General features: G+C 38.6%; 1 protein-coding gene across 1 annotated transcript; it reads left to right on the top strand.

Moving 5' to 3' along the window:
* The first annotated feature begins 426 nt into the window (after positions 1-426).
* On the top strand, positions 427-14,403 carry LOC122657868 (HVA22-like protein k). The gene is made up of 8 exons (XM_043852661.1): positions 427-593; positions 8,595-8,653; positions 8,940-9,037; positions 9,889-9,940; positions 12,192-12,255; positions 13,447-13,542; positions 13,824-13,896; positions 14,027-14,403. The coding sequence occupies exons 1-8, from the start codon at positions 561-563 to the stop codon at positions 14,134-14,136; spliced, it is 585 nt and encodes a 194-aa protein (XP_043708596.1). The 5' UTR covers positions 427-560; the 3' UTR covers positions 14,137-14,403.
* Positions 14,404-16,883: the final 2,480 nt, after the last annotated feature.

A 16,883-nucleotide genomic window follows, 5' to 3' on the forward strand; every position in this document is an offset into this window, starting at 1 on the left:
GCATCAGTACAACCTTAAGTTCCCTTAACTTAGCCTAGGCCTTCTCGGGCTGGGATTTTTTAGGCTAGGCCCGCCTGAATCTGATTGACCCTGTTTGGGCTGGGTCGAGCCGGGTGGCGCTTGGCAATCCCTACGTATGATGTGATTATGTACTACATGTTGGGCTCAGACCGATTCTTCAGCCAATGCTTGAACCGACCGGCACTGGGCCTGAAAATCTTAGCCATGGCCTAGTCTACACCAGCCCAGGCCTTATTGGGCTCAGGGTAGCTTTCGATGGGCCTGGCCTTGCTGGGCCAAACCTACACCCCAAATAGTTTCAATTTCTTCACCGTGAAGCAAACAACCAAATTAACAATTCGGTACTTCGGTTACTTTCGTTCTCAGTTCTCACGGAACCACGGAGGGCGTCGACCGAGGCCAGATAAAGGACCAGAACAGAGAACAGAATAACTAGAAGGGGGAAAAGATGAACAAAATCTTGCAAACCCCTCTGTCGATTGGGATGTGAAGTCCTCTTGATATTCATCGAATTCTATTTCTGCAAATTCATTCATCGAATGGCTTTTCTTGGATCCAACATCCCCAGTGAGGTCAGGCAGTTTCGATCTTTATTACTGTTCAAACTTATTTGTTATTCTTTTCTTTTCTCTCATTCCATGGCCTAATCAATCTTGTTCTTGCATTCCGTGTTAGTTTTGTCTCCGTGTGCCTTTTATTTTATCTAATTTTTCATCTTTTTGGTGTTTACACGTGATGCACTCAAACGATCATCTTTATTTCAGTGAAGCATTGCGTATATCGGCCTCAGATTTAGTCAGGTTAGAGACTGGTGTTCAGCCTCTGACACCTAAATGGAACATTGTCTATAAAAACGATAAAAAAAAATTAACTCTTTATTGGTTTTCTTTTAAATTCTAAGTTAATATGCTGATAAATAGGAACGGAGAAACAAATTGAGCAAAACAAGTCTTCAATTTGATGAAATAAATTGTTACTTAGTTGCTCCGAGGGAGGAATTCTATGAATGGTGGAGTGAAGTAGTTTATTAATTTGATATGCAGGGTGACCTTAATCCTTAGTTCATTCAGGGTGTAATTGGGGGAAGAAGTGGTCTATAGACTATATAGTGACTTTACCGTTCATGTATCCTATTTCGGGTTGTTCTTTTCTTCACCCCTGTGTGAAATTCGTCCACTGCTTAGAGGAACATGGAGGTGGGAGTTTCGTTGTGGTAACAACTCTATGTTAGAGTTATTTTTGTTGTTGGCTTTAGGTATACTATCATGGGGCGTCACCGTGGATTGCACAACGTCTTTCAAGAGAGGGTTCTCCCAATCTCCTCTTTTTTTTTCCTTTTCTGATAAGAGGGTATTATGTAATTGATAATTCTTGTTTGAGTAAAATGATATTTCCCCTGTTTTTCTATAGTTTGGGGCCGTCCTACAAAATAAAATTTTTCTTTGATTTTTTGTTTTTAACTTCCTATTTGTTTGCACCAAAAGAAAATTTAGTTCAAAACGTTTATGTTTACATGTTTTTCCACAAGTGGTGGCAAAAGACAGACCTACCCATACTTTGTTGTTGGGTTGAGAGCCCAGGCTGAACCCCCGGCAGTCATTGGTTCTATTCAGTAAAATTATTGGGTTAGGTCCCCTAATGAGGTTGAGTCTGATTTTTATGATGAGTTGCTAAGCTGAACCCCAGGGAGAGGTTTGTGGGTGTAAAAGGTATGTTGGAAGATTGCACTAAATGTTACCACTGCTAGATCTACATTCTACACAATCATAGAAACCAGGCCAGATTGGCAGGTCATCTTGGAAAAAATGTTGAGTTGGATACCCAGGTTGGTTGGCATAGCTTCAAGGTGGCTCTTTGAAAAACCATTTTCAAATTCCACAGGACTTGCCCTCTCTGGATATCTGAACTTGTCAGTGATGCAGATTCATCACCAAATAGGGCTTGTTTCATTAGAAATAAGTCTAGGGTTGGGTTACATACCTGTTGGGCCTTTGATCCCATGAGTTTCTAATGTAATATGCCACTTTTCTGGGCCTAAAATAGGGGTACATAGGTTGCATATGGGATTAGCCCAATACTTAGTTTTTATTGTGTGTTTTTAATTGAACCGGTTTAAATTGGTTGCATCCAATTGGTTCAACTGGTCTAATTTAAGTGAAGTGATCCTATTGGCTAAGAGGTTCTTATATCCTATTGGCTACTAGGGAATCTTCTTTATTTTAAGTAGTTTAAGTTGTTTTTAAGTCATTAGGACTCTATTTTGAGTCTATTTCAGTTTCCTAGTCAATTTAACTTAGCTAATAGGTTAAGGATTGGGTTAGGCCATTCCTTTTTAGTGTCTAAGTCTAATTTTGAGTCTTTTATATAAGGTTCTAAGGGGGCCATATATTGAATACGAATTTGATTAATAAAAATTAGCTTTATGCTTGCTGCCATTGCTGCTGCTCTTTGTGAGTGTATATCCTTATGGATCTCAAGGTGGATAGGGTGGGTGGACTCCTGCGACTCCTTGCATTGTGAAGATCGGAAGGTTCTCTCAAGTCATCAAGCTGCTGCCATTGTTCCGGCAATATAGTGAGTTTGAATCTGTTTTTATTTTAAACCTTCTTCTACTTAGACCTAATCTACAATCCCCTCCATCCATCAAACCTTAATCTCCATTAAACCTGCAACTCCTACTTCAACTAAGACTCCCTTATAACTACAGATCTGGCCATCAATTTCGAACCCTACTTCCAGCCTATATCCCCCACACCTCTCCCTACACTCGACTTTAACCCTAGCCTTTAGTCTCCACTTTATCCCCTCCATTCCTTCACTCCATTAAAACCCAAAACCTGCAACACAATTCTGTCCAGAACTGCAGAATTTTAAAACCTTCCCAAATCCTATTATTTTTATACCATATTGACCCCCTAGACCTGCCCATTAATACCCTATAAACCCCTTTCCCAATATCCAACCCTAACCCTAGGAATTGACCTAAATCCTAGTGCTGTCCATTCGAGCCAGCAACCCCTTTTGTTATTTGATCCTGTTGTTTGGCTCCTAGTAGGCCTCTTACCTATCTAGGACTACATTAAGTGGTATCAAAGCCATGGATGAGTATGGCCAGCCCATTACCTCTGTCTCCATCGACTCTTTGAACAAAATTCTGGAGAAGCTTCAGCAGTTTCATGCTGGTCAAAGGGCTATAAGTGAAACATTGCAGCGAATTGAGCAACACCAAACTACTCTAGTAAGGAGCAACAACATTCCCCTAGAAAAGGACAAATATCAAGTCAATTCGGTAGCACAAAGAGCCCCAAGGACAGATCAATACAGAGAAGACAGAGATTACAGGGATCGACGTAGGCATGACAAAGATCATAGTGAAGATAGGAACAGAGGATACAGAGATTACAGGAGACGCCATAGACCTCCCAGGCGTATGAGTTGAGAGACTATGATGGCGGACTGATCCACAGGTATTTTGTGATTGGTTAGTGCTTTAGATGATTATTTTAATTGGTATGGTTTGCTTGAGCAGAGGACAATGAGACTAGCACATACCAAGCTAGTGGGACTAGCACATAATTGGTGGAGAACCCAGATGGATTATCCTGACTACCATGGTAGAGAACCTGTTACATGGGCAGAGATGAAAGAAGATCTGAGTAAGAAATATTTCCCACGGACGTTCAGAGCTCTACAGCAAGGTAACTTAAATTCCCATCGACAACATCACCACCAAAAAGCCTTCAAATCTGAAGACAACTTGAAGCTTCCATCAATGAGATTCCGTTTGCAAGTTGAAGAGTTTTGGAAATCTGACATCACCAGTGTTAAATCAGCGGCTGAATACAAATGTACATTGCCAATGGAAATTGAGAGAGCACAAGTTGAAGACAAAGCTGAAGTGATCATAGTGAATTGTGATGAAAAGAAAGAGACAATGCCTGGAGCTTCAAAGATGGAAAGTCAACATGCGGAAGATTCTACTGAAGAGGTCTACCTTGAAGAAGTCAAAGTAGACAAAGCTGAAACACAGCAGAAGATGAAGAGGTGGTTGAGAATATTCCACAGGAGATCAATGATATTCAAGATGTTGTTCTTGAAGAGGTAGAGCTTGTATCTCAAGTATTAGATGAGAAGGTTGCTAACACTAAAGACTCTATGGATAGGGCATTCACAGTTAGTGCTGATTCAGAGGTAGAGCACATAGAGTTTGTTATGCCACCATGGTTCTTCGAAGAGAAAGCTCCACGCCTTGAAGACTATATTCCTAATGTTCCTGCTTCACCGGAATTCTGTTTGGGGATGGTCAAAGCTGTTGATCACATGTTGATTCCCCCTCATCACTACAAAATTCGAGGATGAATTTTTCCAAGTTGGGGAGAGTTGATGCAGATTCATCACCAAATAGGGCTTGTTTCATTAGAAATAAGTCTAGGGTTGGGTTACATACTTGTTGGGCCTTTGATCCCATGAGTTTCTAATGTAATATGCCACTTTTCTGGGCCTAAAATAAGAGTACATAGGTTGCATACGGGATTAGCCCAATACTTAGTTTTTATTGTGTGTTTTTAATTGAACCGGTTTAAATTGGTTGCATCCAATTGGTTCAATTGGTCTAATTTAAGTGAAGTGATCCTATTGGCTAAGAGGTTCTTATATCCTATTGGCTACTAGGGAATCTTCTTTATTTTAAGTAGTTTAAGTTGTTTTTAAGTCATTAGGACTCTATTTTGAGTCTATTTCAGTTTCCTAGTCAATTTAAGTTAGCTAATAGGTTAAGGATTGGGTTAGGCCATTCCTTTTTAGTGTCTAAGTCTAATTTTGAGTCTTTTATATAAGGTTCTAAGGGGGCCATATATTGAATACGAATTTGATTAATAAAAATTAGCTTTATGCTTGCTGCCATTGCTGCTGCTCTTTGTGAGTGTATATCCTTGTGGATCTCAAGGTGGATAGGGTGGGTGGACTCCTGCGACTCCTTGCATTGTGAAGATCGGAAGGTTCTCTCAAGTCATCAAGCTGCTGCCATTGTTCCGGCAATATAGTGAGTTTGAATCTGTTTTTATTTTAAACCTTCTTCTACTTAGACCTAATCTACAATCCCCTCCATCCATCAAACCTTAATCTCCATTAAACCTGCAACTCCTACTTTAACTAAGACTCCCTTATAACTACAGATCTGGTCATCAATTTCGAACCCTACTTCCAGCCTATATCCCCCACACCTCTCCCTACACTCGACTTTAACCCTAGCCTTTAGTCTCCACTTTATCCCCTCCATTCCTTCACTCCATTAAAACCCAAAACCTACAACACAATTCTGTCCAGAACTGCAGAATTTTAAAACCTTCCCAAATCCTAGTATTTTTATTACCATATTGACCCCCTAGACCTGCCCATTAATACCCTATAAACCCCTTTCCCAATATCCAACCCTAACCCTAGGAATTGACCTAAATCCTAGTGCTGTCCATTCGAGCCAGCAACCCCTTTTGTTATTTGATCCTGTTGTTTGGCTCCTAGTAGGCCTCTTACCTATCTAGGACTACATTAAGTGGTATCAAAGCCATGGATGAGTATGGCCAGCCCATTACCTCTGTCTCCATCGACTCTTTGAACAAAATTCTGGAGAAGCTTCAGCAGTTTCATGCTGGTCAAAGGGCTATAAGTGAAACATTGCAACGAATTGAGCAACACCAAACTACTCTAGTAAGGAGCAACAACATTCCCCTAGAAAAGGACAAATATCAAGTCAATTCGGTAGCACAAAGAGCCCCAAGGACAGATCAATACAGAGAAGACAGAGATTACAGGGATCGACGTAGGCATGACAAAGATCATAGTGAAGATAGGAACAGAGGATACAGAGATTACAGGAGACGCCATAGACCTCCAGAGGCGTATGAGTTGAGAGACTATGATGGCAGACCAGATCCACAGGTATTTTGTGACTGGTTAGCTGCTTTAGATGATTATTTTAATTGGTATGGTTTGCTTGAGCATAGGAAAATGAGACTAGCACATACCAAGCTAGTGGGACCAGCACATAATTGGTGGAGAACCCAGATGGATTATCCTGACTACCATGGTAGAGAACCTGTTACATGGGCAGAGATGAAAGAAGATCTGAGTAAGAAATATTTCCCACGGACGTTCAGAGCTCTACAACAAGGTAACTTAAATTCCCATCGACAACATCACCACCAAAAAGCCTTCAAATCTGAAGACAACTTGAAGCCTCCATCAATGAGATTTCGTTTGCAAGTTAAAGAGTGTTGGAAATCTGACATCACCAGTGTTAAATCAGCGGCTGAATACAAATGTACATTGCCAACGGAAATTGAGAGAGCACAAGTTGAAGACAAAGCTGAAGTGATCATAGTGAATTGTGATGAAAAGAAAGAGACAATGCCTGGAGCTTTAAGATGGAAAGTCAACATGCGGAAGATTCTACTGAAGAGGTCTACCTTGAAGAAGTCAAAGTAGACAAAGCTGAAACAGCAGAAGATGAAGAGGTGGTTGAGAATATTCCACAGGAGATCAATGATATTCAAGATGTTGTTCTTGAAGAGGTGGAGCTTGTATCTCAAGTATTAGATGAGAAGGTTGCTAACACTAAAGACTCTATGGATAGGGCATTCACAGTTAGTGCTGATTCAGAGGTAGAGCACATAGAGTTTGTTATGCCACCATGGTTCTTCGAAGAGAAAGCTCCACGCCTTGAAGACTATATTCCTAATGTTCCTGCTTCACCGGAATTCTATTTGGGGATGGTCAAAGCTGCTGATCACATGTTGATTCCCCCTCATCACTACAAAATTCGAGGATGAATTTTTCCAAGTTGGGGAGAGTTGATGCAGATTCATCACCAAATAGGGCTTGTTTCATTAGAAATAAGTCTAGGGTTGGGTTACATACCTGTTGGGCCTTTGATCCCATGAGTTTCTAATGTAATATGCCACTTTTCTGGGCCTAAAATAAGAGTACATAGGTTGCATACGGGATTAGCCCAATACTTAGTTTTTATTGTGTGTTTTTAATTGAACCGGTTTAAATTGGTTGCATCCAATTGGTTCAATTGGTCTAATTTAAGTGAAGTGATCCTATTGGCTAAGAGGTTCTTATATCCCATTGGCTACTAGGGAATCTTCTTTATTTTAAGTAGTTTAAGTTGTTTTTAAGTCATTAGGACTCTATTTTGAGTCTATTTCAGTTTCCTAGTCAATTTAAGTTAGCTAATAGGTTAAGGATTGGGTTAGGCCATTCCTTTTTAGTGTCTAAGTCTAATTTTGAGTCTTTTATATAAGGTTCTAAGGGGGCCATATATTGAATACGAATTTGATTAATAAAAATTAGCTTTATGCTTGCTGCCATTGCTGTTGCTCTTTGTGAGTGTATATCCTTGTGGATCTCAAGGTGGATAGGGTGGGTGGACTCCTGCGACTCCTTGCATTGTGAAGATCGGAAGGTTCTCTCAAGTCATCAAGTTGCTGCCATTGTTCCGGCAATATAGTGAGTTTGAATCTGTTTTTATTTTAAACCTTCTTCTACTTAGACCTAATCTACAATCCCCTCCATCCATCAAACCTTAATCTCCATTAAACCTGCAACTCCTACTTCAACTAGGACTCCCTTATAACTACAGATCTGGCCATCAATTTCGAACCCTACTTCCAGCCTATATCCCCCACACCTCTCCCTACACTCGACCTTAACCCTAGCCCTTAGTCTCCACTTTATCCCCTCCATTCCTTCACTCCATTAAAACCCAAAACCTGCAACACAATTCTGTCCAGAACTGCAGAATTTTAAAACCTTCCCAAATCCTATTATTTTTATACCATATTGACCCCCTAGACCTGCCCATTAATACCCTATAAACCCCTTTCCCAATATCCAACCCTAACCCTAGGAATTGACCTAAATCCTAGTGCTGTCCATTCGAGCCAGCAACCCCTTTTGTTATTTGATCCTGTTGTTTGGCTCCTAGTAGGCCTCTTACCTATCTAGGACTACATTAGTCGGCCAGGGCAGATAGGGTCAATTTGTTTCACTGTTGTAGGATATAGGGTCTTTTTTGTTTTTGGTTTTTTTTTTGGGGGGGGGGGGTGTTGAGGGCTATGAGCTAATGAATCAAACACATAGCAAGACTTTTACAGTACAAGATATATTTTTACTGATTCTTGCTATTTAACTTTTTGTTTTAGGGCACAAATTCAATAACCTATATTGCAACACCATACTGAGTGAATTGCATCCTTCAACAGCATCTTTGTCCAGAAAATGAAAGTATTGGGTACTTCTACCTCCATTGATAAAGGAAACCATGTCAAATATGAAAGCACTTAGAATATACAAAGTGTGTCAAGTAGCTTAGATTATGATTAACACAAACTTCTCGCCGATGTGCACTTTTACTTCCAATCATTTTTAGTGCATTAAAAGTAAACCAAAAGAAATACTTCTTCAGTACCTATAGAAATGGATCACATTGAGCTCATCTATCACTTCAATTTTCTCTATGCATGAAATGATGGGAAAATGTTCAACATTGATGACTTCTCGAAATGATGCAGGTTGGGTTGCGGTCGCTTCTCTGCCCTCTTGGTTCTAATGTTGTTATCCGAACAGCTTGGTGAGCCTCTAGATCCACGTTTATAAAATTATCAGTAGAAGTTGAAATCTGGATTCTCTTATGCACTTATTTTTATTGTTCATATATAGTAATGACAAGCAATAAGGTCTGAAAATTTTGTGAAGTTTTTTTTTAATGAGTGATGCATGATGATTGCAGCACGGTGTCCTAAGGTTTCAAGAAGCCATGTTTTTTATTGTCAATTTTTACTCCTGTATGCTTAGCTTGTCATTTATCTTGTATAAAGCTCACTTAGCTCACCAATTTATCACTGAAATTTTTGCAGCTGTTCAGTAGGGATTGTTTTACCTGTATACTCTACATTTAAGGCTATTGAGAAGAAGGATCAAAATGAACAACAGAAGTGGCTTTTATATTGGGCAGGTTAGTGGTTAAAGCCTTTCATTTGGCTATGTTTTGACTTAATATTTGTAAACATAGTTGGCAGAAATAGTAGACAGAAACACCTTTTTTTTTTCTCAAATTTTGTTTTTGAAGCGAAAATGTGTTTGTCTGTCAGTGTCAGTTACCCGTTTTTCTTAAATCAGAAAAACAAGCCTTCCCTAATGGCAGAAATTGAGAGTATATGAAATGTGTTGAAATGTCAAAAGACTATTTTACCCCCTAATCCGCCATGTGCTCATTAGATGTGTTAGAGTTCATGTAATAAGAATATTTAGGGTACTTTGTTATTAGCCTGTATTTTTACCTTTTTACTTCCTTAGGTTTTATTATGTTAGTATGGGGGTATTGATGTAATTCCATATGTTATAAGCAAGTAAGTAAATATAGGAAGGAGAAATCAATTCCCTCCTCAAGCATTCCATGCGTCTCTCCTTCTCTTCTTTCTTCTTCTTCTTCCCCTCCTCTTCTCCCATCTTACTTGCTTTTGGTGACTATTATAACTTTGAACTCTTAGTGCAAAAACAGAAAAGAGGGCATTTCCATTATTTTTTTTTTACATAATTTTTTTGGTTCCAGAAAAGACCTGTTTTCTGTTTATTTGTCCCTTCCCCCACCCAAAGTAAAAGTCAAACACATGCTTTTTCCACATGTTGGAGTGTTTTATATCTGTTCTCAAAAAGGCTAAAAAGAAAAAGAAGCCGCATATTGAAATGAGGCCTAAATTGGCCTTGAATTGGCATTGATAATTATCTTTGGTCCATCCTATATAAGTTCGCATTATGTAAAAGGTACCTCTGATACCTTATTTTGAACATTTTCAATTCTTGCAGTATATGGATCTTTTAGCCTTGCAGAGGTTTTTTCAGACAAAATTATCTCCTGGTATAATTCATGACCTGGTGGCCCTCTTTGTTTACATTGTCTTTGATAAAATTGGACATTCCATGCTTGTTGGATCTAAAAAAACAGAGGATTTTATTTTATTTACTTTTATTTCATAATAACTATAGATAAGAAGATGATTTTTATTTTATGCTTGCTTTCTACAAAATTACTTTGAAGATATTTTTCTTTTGTGCAATTCTGTAGAATGCAAAAGTTCATTTAGACAGTCCGTCTTGATAAGCTTCTCAGGGCGGTCCGCCATGTGGGCTTTGGTTAACTGATCATTGGATTAGTTGTATACCTTATGGATTAGTCATGTGTCAAATTTCAGGCTCAAATACAATCAATTACCTATCCATGTATGTCCATTCATCCTTGTATTTGTCAGCTATGAATGTCCGTGCACCCTCTTGTAGTCCCTAGATTTTTAGAAGCTTTATTTTGTCACTTCGTGAAACTCCTCTGGGCTGAAACTTGACATGTGGGCAAGGCACCTTGGGGTCTACTTGTCTACAAAATTTGGCTCCCATCCAATCTGCCACCTGGCAGATATTTGGGCCACCCTAAGAAGTTTATCAAGACGTGCCGTCCTGGATAACTTTGCTACTTATGTAGAATTTCCTTGCAATCAAATCTTAAAAGTGTTTGAAAGCTTAATTTGAAAGGTCATGATATTGTCTTGGTAGAATCCTGCACCTTGCTTCGCTCAAGTATTGGAATTCAGAATAATCTCTTTTTGTTTAGCCATTTGTTGGGATCAGGGCATTGGAAGGTTTCACTTTGTTTTTTGATATGCAATAGATACATTTAATGCCCATATTATGCTACTTAGTGTATGCCAGCTTTGGTGATATCTGTAAAAGGGGATAACCAGTGCACGAGGCAAAGAAAACAAATCTTTTCTTGTCCCCTAACCTCATTGAATTGTCACCATCTAAACAGAATTGATATGAGTGCATGAGCTGCCTGCATGTCCTGTTACATGCGTTGAGCCCAAGAACAATTAGGGAAGAGAGGTTTGTGTGTTCCTGTATAAGCCTAAAATACTTAATGGGGTATCCTAATCGCCTAAGGATTAGGGTTAGAAAACATCATGTAACTCCAGAATCGTGGGGATTATATGAACCAAAACCAGCAACTGAGATTTAATTAAACAGAGAAAAGACAAGTCTGATGTGGCCAAAATTCTGGTTGAGTGGGCTAACAAGGATGGAGAATAAACCCTTAAAGTTTGAACTTGAGCCAACGGTCAGATTTGAGCATATTTGGAGATTGCTACTATGAAGATATGAAGGCAGGACTGAAATTAGAAAGTACTTAAAAAAATTAGTAACTTCACCTACAGATCTGACTTGTAGATGGAAGCATGGAGCTCAAACCCTGGTTGATGGAAGGCCTCTAATGGCTAACTCCCAAACAACACACGTATCTGCTGGACAGATTGATATGTATGGAGAAGATAAGGTTTCAGCAAGTAGGGACCCAGATCTGGTATCTACAGGGTGTATACAGATGTGTAATGGATTGCAATTGATCTCCCTCTTATGCTAACAGTACTCCACCAGTAGGGCACAACAGGACATAACAGGACAGCTCCAATAATAGATCTCAAACAGCTTCAAACAATAACTGGAATTGCAGAAAAATAGGTAGAAGGAAGGGAAAAAAAAGGGATATGACCACTGCCTCTCACCTATGGACTTGGTCAGTATCTCACTAACCTAGAAGGCATCTCACCTCACCACTGTACCTCACAGCAAGACAAAGGCACAAAATCCAATTCCACTGAACTATCAAATCGTGGGGATAGGCACCAAGGCCCTTACAATATATAGATGTTTGAAGTAACCTCTCGAAAAACAGAAAAATAGAAAGTGGGAAAAGGCTCACACATGTTTGTGGTTACTACTTGCCTTGTACATTAAGAGCTGAAGAAAACGGAAAGACAGAAGTAATAACTAAGTAGTAACTACTAAATAATCAAATTAGTAACTAGGGTTAACAAATAGAAACTACTAATCGAACCCCCCACGATTCTGGTTGTTAGTGAACTAATAACACCCAGACCATGGGCTTGGTCTGGCCTGAACCAAAAGGCCCAGATGGAGAACCATTGGCCTAATTATAAGCCTTCGACTGTACTGTTTGTAGTGCTTGTCTGCATCAATATCACTTGACAGGGTTCCTTGTTCTTGGAAGATTGTTGTAAATTGTTCTCACACCTTCCATCGTTTCTCTTATTTTGCAGGGTTCCAATGTACTACCACATGAAGTTTGCATTTCTTGTTTGGCTTCAGGTGCCATCTGCAGAAGTAAGTACACACTGATGCTTCGCTTGGAGCTCTTTCAAGAATGTCTATACGTGCATGAATTCTCAAGTTGTCAAATCTTTGCATAAATTACTAGTTGTTGGGAAGATATGATTGCTAACTTTAGCAATCTCAATTGGACTTCCTTTGAAGTCTGGTTACTACAGAATGGTCTTGAAATAGGGGTCAGTCTGATTCATTAGAATATTCTTGATCAAGTATGACTCAGTCATGTGAATGAACAAGTGGATGACTTTCATGAAAGGGACATGAATGTGATGGGAAATTTACTTATCACAGCTAAGGTAGTTGCATCACCTGAGAATCCTTCAAAATAGTTGAGTTGGTCAACCCAATGTAGCATTGACAGAAGGTATTAATGTGAAGAGTAGTCTGCTTACTTTTCGCATCCTCAAAATTTTTTTTGTCATTCATAACAGAAAAAGGAATGCAAGTCATAGTGAGGTTTCAGGATGCCATCAACAAGAAGTTATGTAGGCATATCCATGTCTATAGTAACTCTATTGCTCCCATAAGCAGATGGTGGCAAAAATACCGGTTTTTCCATGGTTTGCAGATGTACAGTGTCCAAGTAGGGGTGATAGCATTGGTTTTCAAGGACCTGCAATTTAAAGAGTAATCTTGTGAAGCATCGATGCTGTCCGTATTAATGTTATGCTGGATTTTATGTTTTCTTACTCATCCTAGATGGTTCTGGACATCTTTCCAGGTATGCATCTGGCAACGTGAGAAGGGAGAACACAAAAATCCAATTGATAGATGCAAAAGGAACCCAGGACCATTGAAAGTAAGGAATTTCAGGGAGAACACAAAAATACAATTGATAGATTCAAAAGGAACCCTGGACCATTGAAAGTATGGAATTTCAGTTTATGAATTTGGTAGAAATTTCACGAACTACCTGAAATAATAAAAAATAAATAAAGTGAAACTTGAAATAAGCATTGAGTAACAGATATCTCTCAGCTTTAGACATATGCTATCTTGTGGGTTTGGTTTCTAGAAGAAAATTCAAGAACTAATTATGGTTGCTTGTTAATTATGAGTTTCAGATGCCACAATTTAGATCTAAAATTCATGTGAGAAGCTTGTGCCAGAGGATTCATGCTCACTTTGAACTCACTGCGTGCTGGTTTTATGTTTTATTTCAATTTCTTTGTTGTTCTTTATCAGGGGACTAGGCAAATGTATGTGAACCATCTGCGTCCATTCCTCTTGCGGCATCAAGCTAGACTTGATCAAATAGTGGGCTATACGTATGGTGAAATGGTATGACTACTGATCATTTATTTCCATCATGGTTCAGTAAATCTTCTGTATGTTCAGTAGTTCCAAAGATTTATACTATTGACGGGCCTTGTTTGAGTTTACGTGTATCTCTAATATGTTATGTGTTGCTTGTTGAAGCCACTAATGAATGTTTTAGAAGTTTGTATGTACTGGATTTATTTAGACTTAGGTCTAAGCAGCCAAAGTATTTACACATTTAGAGCCCTTATATCATCTGGGAAATGCAAATTTGATTGTCTAATGGATTCCTAAATGTGTAGGTTAAATTCATCAATGCACACCAATCAGAATTCCAGTTTGCTAGGGCAGTGATCATGAATATCGTGGCATCAGGTATGCTACACACTAGTCTGGAATTGCTGTTGCTTGTAAAGACTTGAGTTGAACTTAACTTTTTCTTTCTCCCCTAAACAAAATCAAACTGTTCTGTTCGGTGGCTGAAAATTCAATATTCCTGTATCAGGCAACAAAGTTTTGAGGAATATTGTTCACCCAGCCAAACGAGGAGGGCACAGAGCAATAGAAGGCCCAACGAGTCAAATGGAAGATTCTAACACAGATCTTGACAATTAAAGCTCCCCTTGTTCTTTGTAAACAAGCATCGTAGTTCAGTAGGGCTTTTTGTAGGGTCAGGAAACTACATTGGTACAAATGATGTAAATATGCACTCTCTAAATGCCTCTGTAAGCACACGATGGTGAATATTCTCTTGCAAGCACACATTTTATTTGTTCATCATTGCTCTAATCTTATTTTGAAGCCAATGGCTAGCTATTAGTGATTTGCTTCTGATCTAGTTGTGCTAGTCTATCTGGACAAACAAGATCCGGTTTGGAAGCCCAGGCCTAAATTTTGCCATTGGTTCTAGTAAAGATAGATTGGAAATTTTAGCAAAGTTTAGGGGTTAATGTAGTTAAAATTAAATTGAAGCAGGGTCTTTAGAGGCTGTCGACAGGTGCTTATAATAGGAGTCAAGTTTCAGTTGTTAAGTTGGAATATGAGTCATTATAGGAGATTACATAGGTTAATGATAAAGTTGGTCGAGTCCAGGAGAGTTTTTTATTTCAGTTTCAGGTCTTGAAAAGGAATATGGTTCATCATTGTCCAATTCTCCATCTCAATTACTTGCTTTATTTTCCTGAGTTTTCTAACAACCCATCCTAGAATCTTAGGTTATATCAATTTAATATTTTCTGGATTGGGACAATTACACCACGTTTGGTTGCGTAAATCTTTGGGATTTGAATCAACAGAATCATGATTCTCAATTTTGAAAATTGTTTGGTTGATGAAATGAGTTGACATCTGCAGATTCACGAAATCTAGGGATCCACCATTTACACTAAAAATCGTAAATCTTCAGATTTCACCCCTTAGGATGAATTCTGAAGATTTAACCCTTGGTATAAAAAACGCAACATCTGGAGATTCACGAAATCAACAGCTCTTGTTATGTCTCTTCTCTATCTCTATCTCTCTCTCTTGTTCTCTCTCTATCCCTCACGATTGAATCTACAGCTCTGCTCCTCCTCGTTGCCATCGTTGTTGCTACTCCTCATTGACTCTAGGTAATCTCTCTCTCTCTCTCTCTCTCCCTTCATCTTCTTCTGCTTCTCAGGTCATTACTTTGGAACCCTAACTCGCGATCAAAGAATTCCCTTCCGGCAATGGTTGCAGAGGTCAAGGAGAACCCATTTCCAGTAACGGTTGCAGAGGTGGATTTTCTCCATTCGGATTGCAATGGTGAATCTCTTCGCATCGACTCCAGGTAATCTCTATCTCACTCTCGTTCTGTCTCTTCTCTCTCGTTCTCTCTCTGTCTCTACCGATTGAACCCTAACCCTTCTTCTCACCCCCCCCCCCCCTTCATCTTCTGCTGCTTCTCAGGGTAACCAAACAGTTATTCTGTCAGAATTTCAAATCCACAGGTACTCTCTCTATGGATGTTACACCAGAATCAAAACAGACACCAATAGATTTACACAACCAAATGCAGTGTTAAGTAGCCTTGCAATTCTGTTGGTGAAGATCTATCCCTATTTGACTGAGTTTTAAAGAGTTACATTACTTATATGGGCTCTATTTTTTATCCATCTATTCTTATTTCTGAAATTCGAGAATCATTCTCTTAAGAACAGCCTCTGGCTTGGGTAGTGTTTGTTAATTACCTGAAAAACTGTTTCTTTTTTTTTTTTTTTGTCTTAAAATTGCATTCATTCCAATTTTATGTCTAATTCTTCAAATTTCTTCAATCTGTTCCAAGTGTGGTACCAACCTCTATCCGATCTCCTAGATTTAATTCTAGGCTTTGAATCATGCCAGTTTCAAATGTGAGTAAACAATTGTCTATGAGAACCCTGCAACTATGCTAGCAGTTGTCTTCAAGGGCCTTTATTTGACAATAATAGGAATAAATTAAAGCGCATACCCAATACATGAGGCTCCCAGTATTGTGGGGTCTGGGGAAGTTCATAACGTACGTAGCCTTTCCCTGCTTTTTGCAGAGAGACTGTTTCTAAATTCAAACTGTTTAGTGGTCATTTTCTTTTTATTTTTCACTTATGGCTGATTGGTAGGGGCATTGGCTGGTTTGGAATCGAATCTTTGGGGAGGGGGCTATGAAGGCATTTGTACACTACTTTTCAGTCAGCCCAAAGATTGACCATACATCGAAATTGATTACTTAACATCAATTCTCAAACAAATAAACCATTTAAGGTCTTTTCCCTCGTTTTTTGAATGATCTCTCTACTGTTTAAATAATTTCACAAAGAATTGACTTTGTTTTAAAATTTTTGAAACCACTATGATAGCGGTAGCTCGAGGAGAAATCAAGTTGATATGATATTGAACACATGACTACGTGCTGATGTGGAAAACTTGTCCCAACTATTTGCCAAGTAAGAGAAGAATCTAATATTTGGTACTTTCAGGGGTGCCACGTGGTAGTTTTGATAGCCTATTATAGTTGGAATATGAAAAGGGTTCCAACATTAGGCATGTACGAGATTTGTCTTATCATATTAAATATCTCTATTGAGAATTCTAATTTTCTAAAAAAGGAAACTCTCTCTCTCTCTCTTGTGTGTGTGTGTGTTTATTCATTTGACCTCTCCCACCTAATCGACCACTATATTTCACAAAGAAATTATGATATATAATATTAAGTAATTGCTAAATATGTAGTATTATCATCTAGATATTAATAAGTTATTACAAATGAAAAATATACTCTTTAAAACAAAATAAGTAAGATTATTATTAAATAATTGAGAAGTTAAATTAAACAATATTTCTTTAAATGGTAGATTATGGTAACG

The sequence above is a fragment of the Telopea speciosissima genome, chromosome 4, assembly GCF_018873765.1.
Source record: "Telopea speciosissima isolate NSW1024214 ecotype Mountain lineage chromosome 4, Tspe_v1, whole genome shotgun sequence".
Classification (NCBI taxonomy): Eukaryota; Viridiplantae; Streptophyta; class Magnoliopsida; order Proteales; family Proteaceae; genus Telopea; species Telopea speciosissima.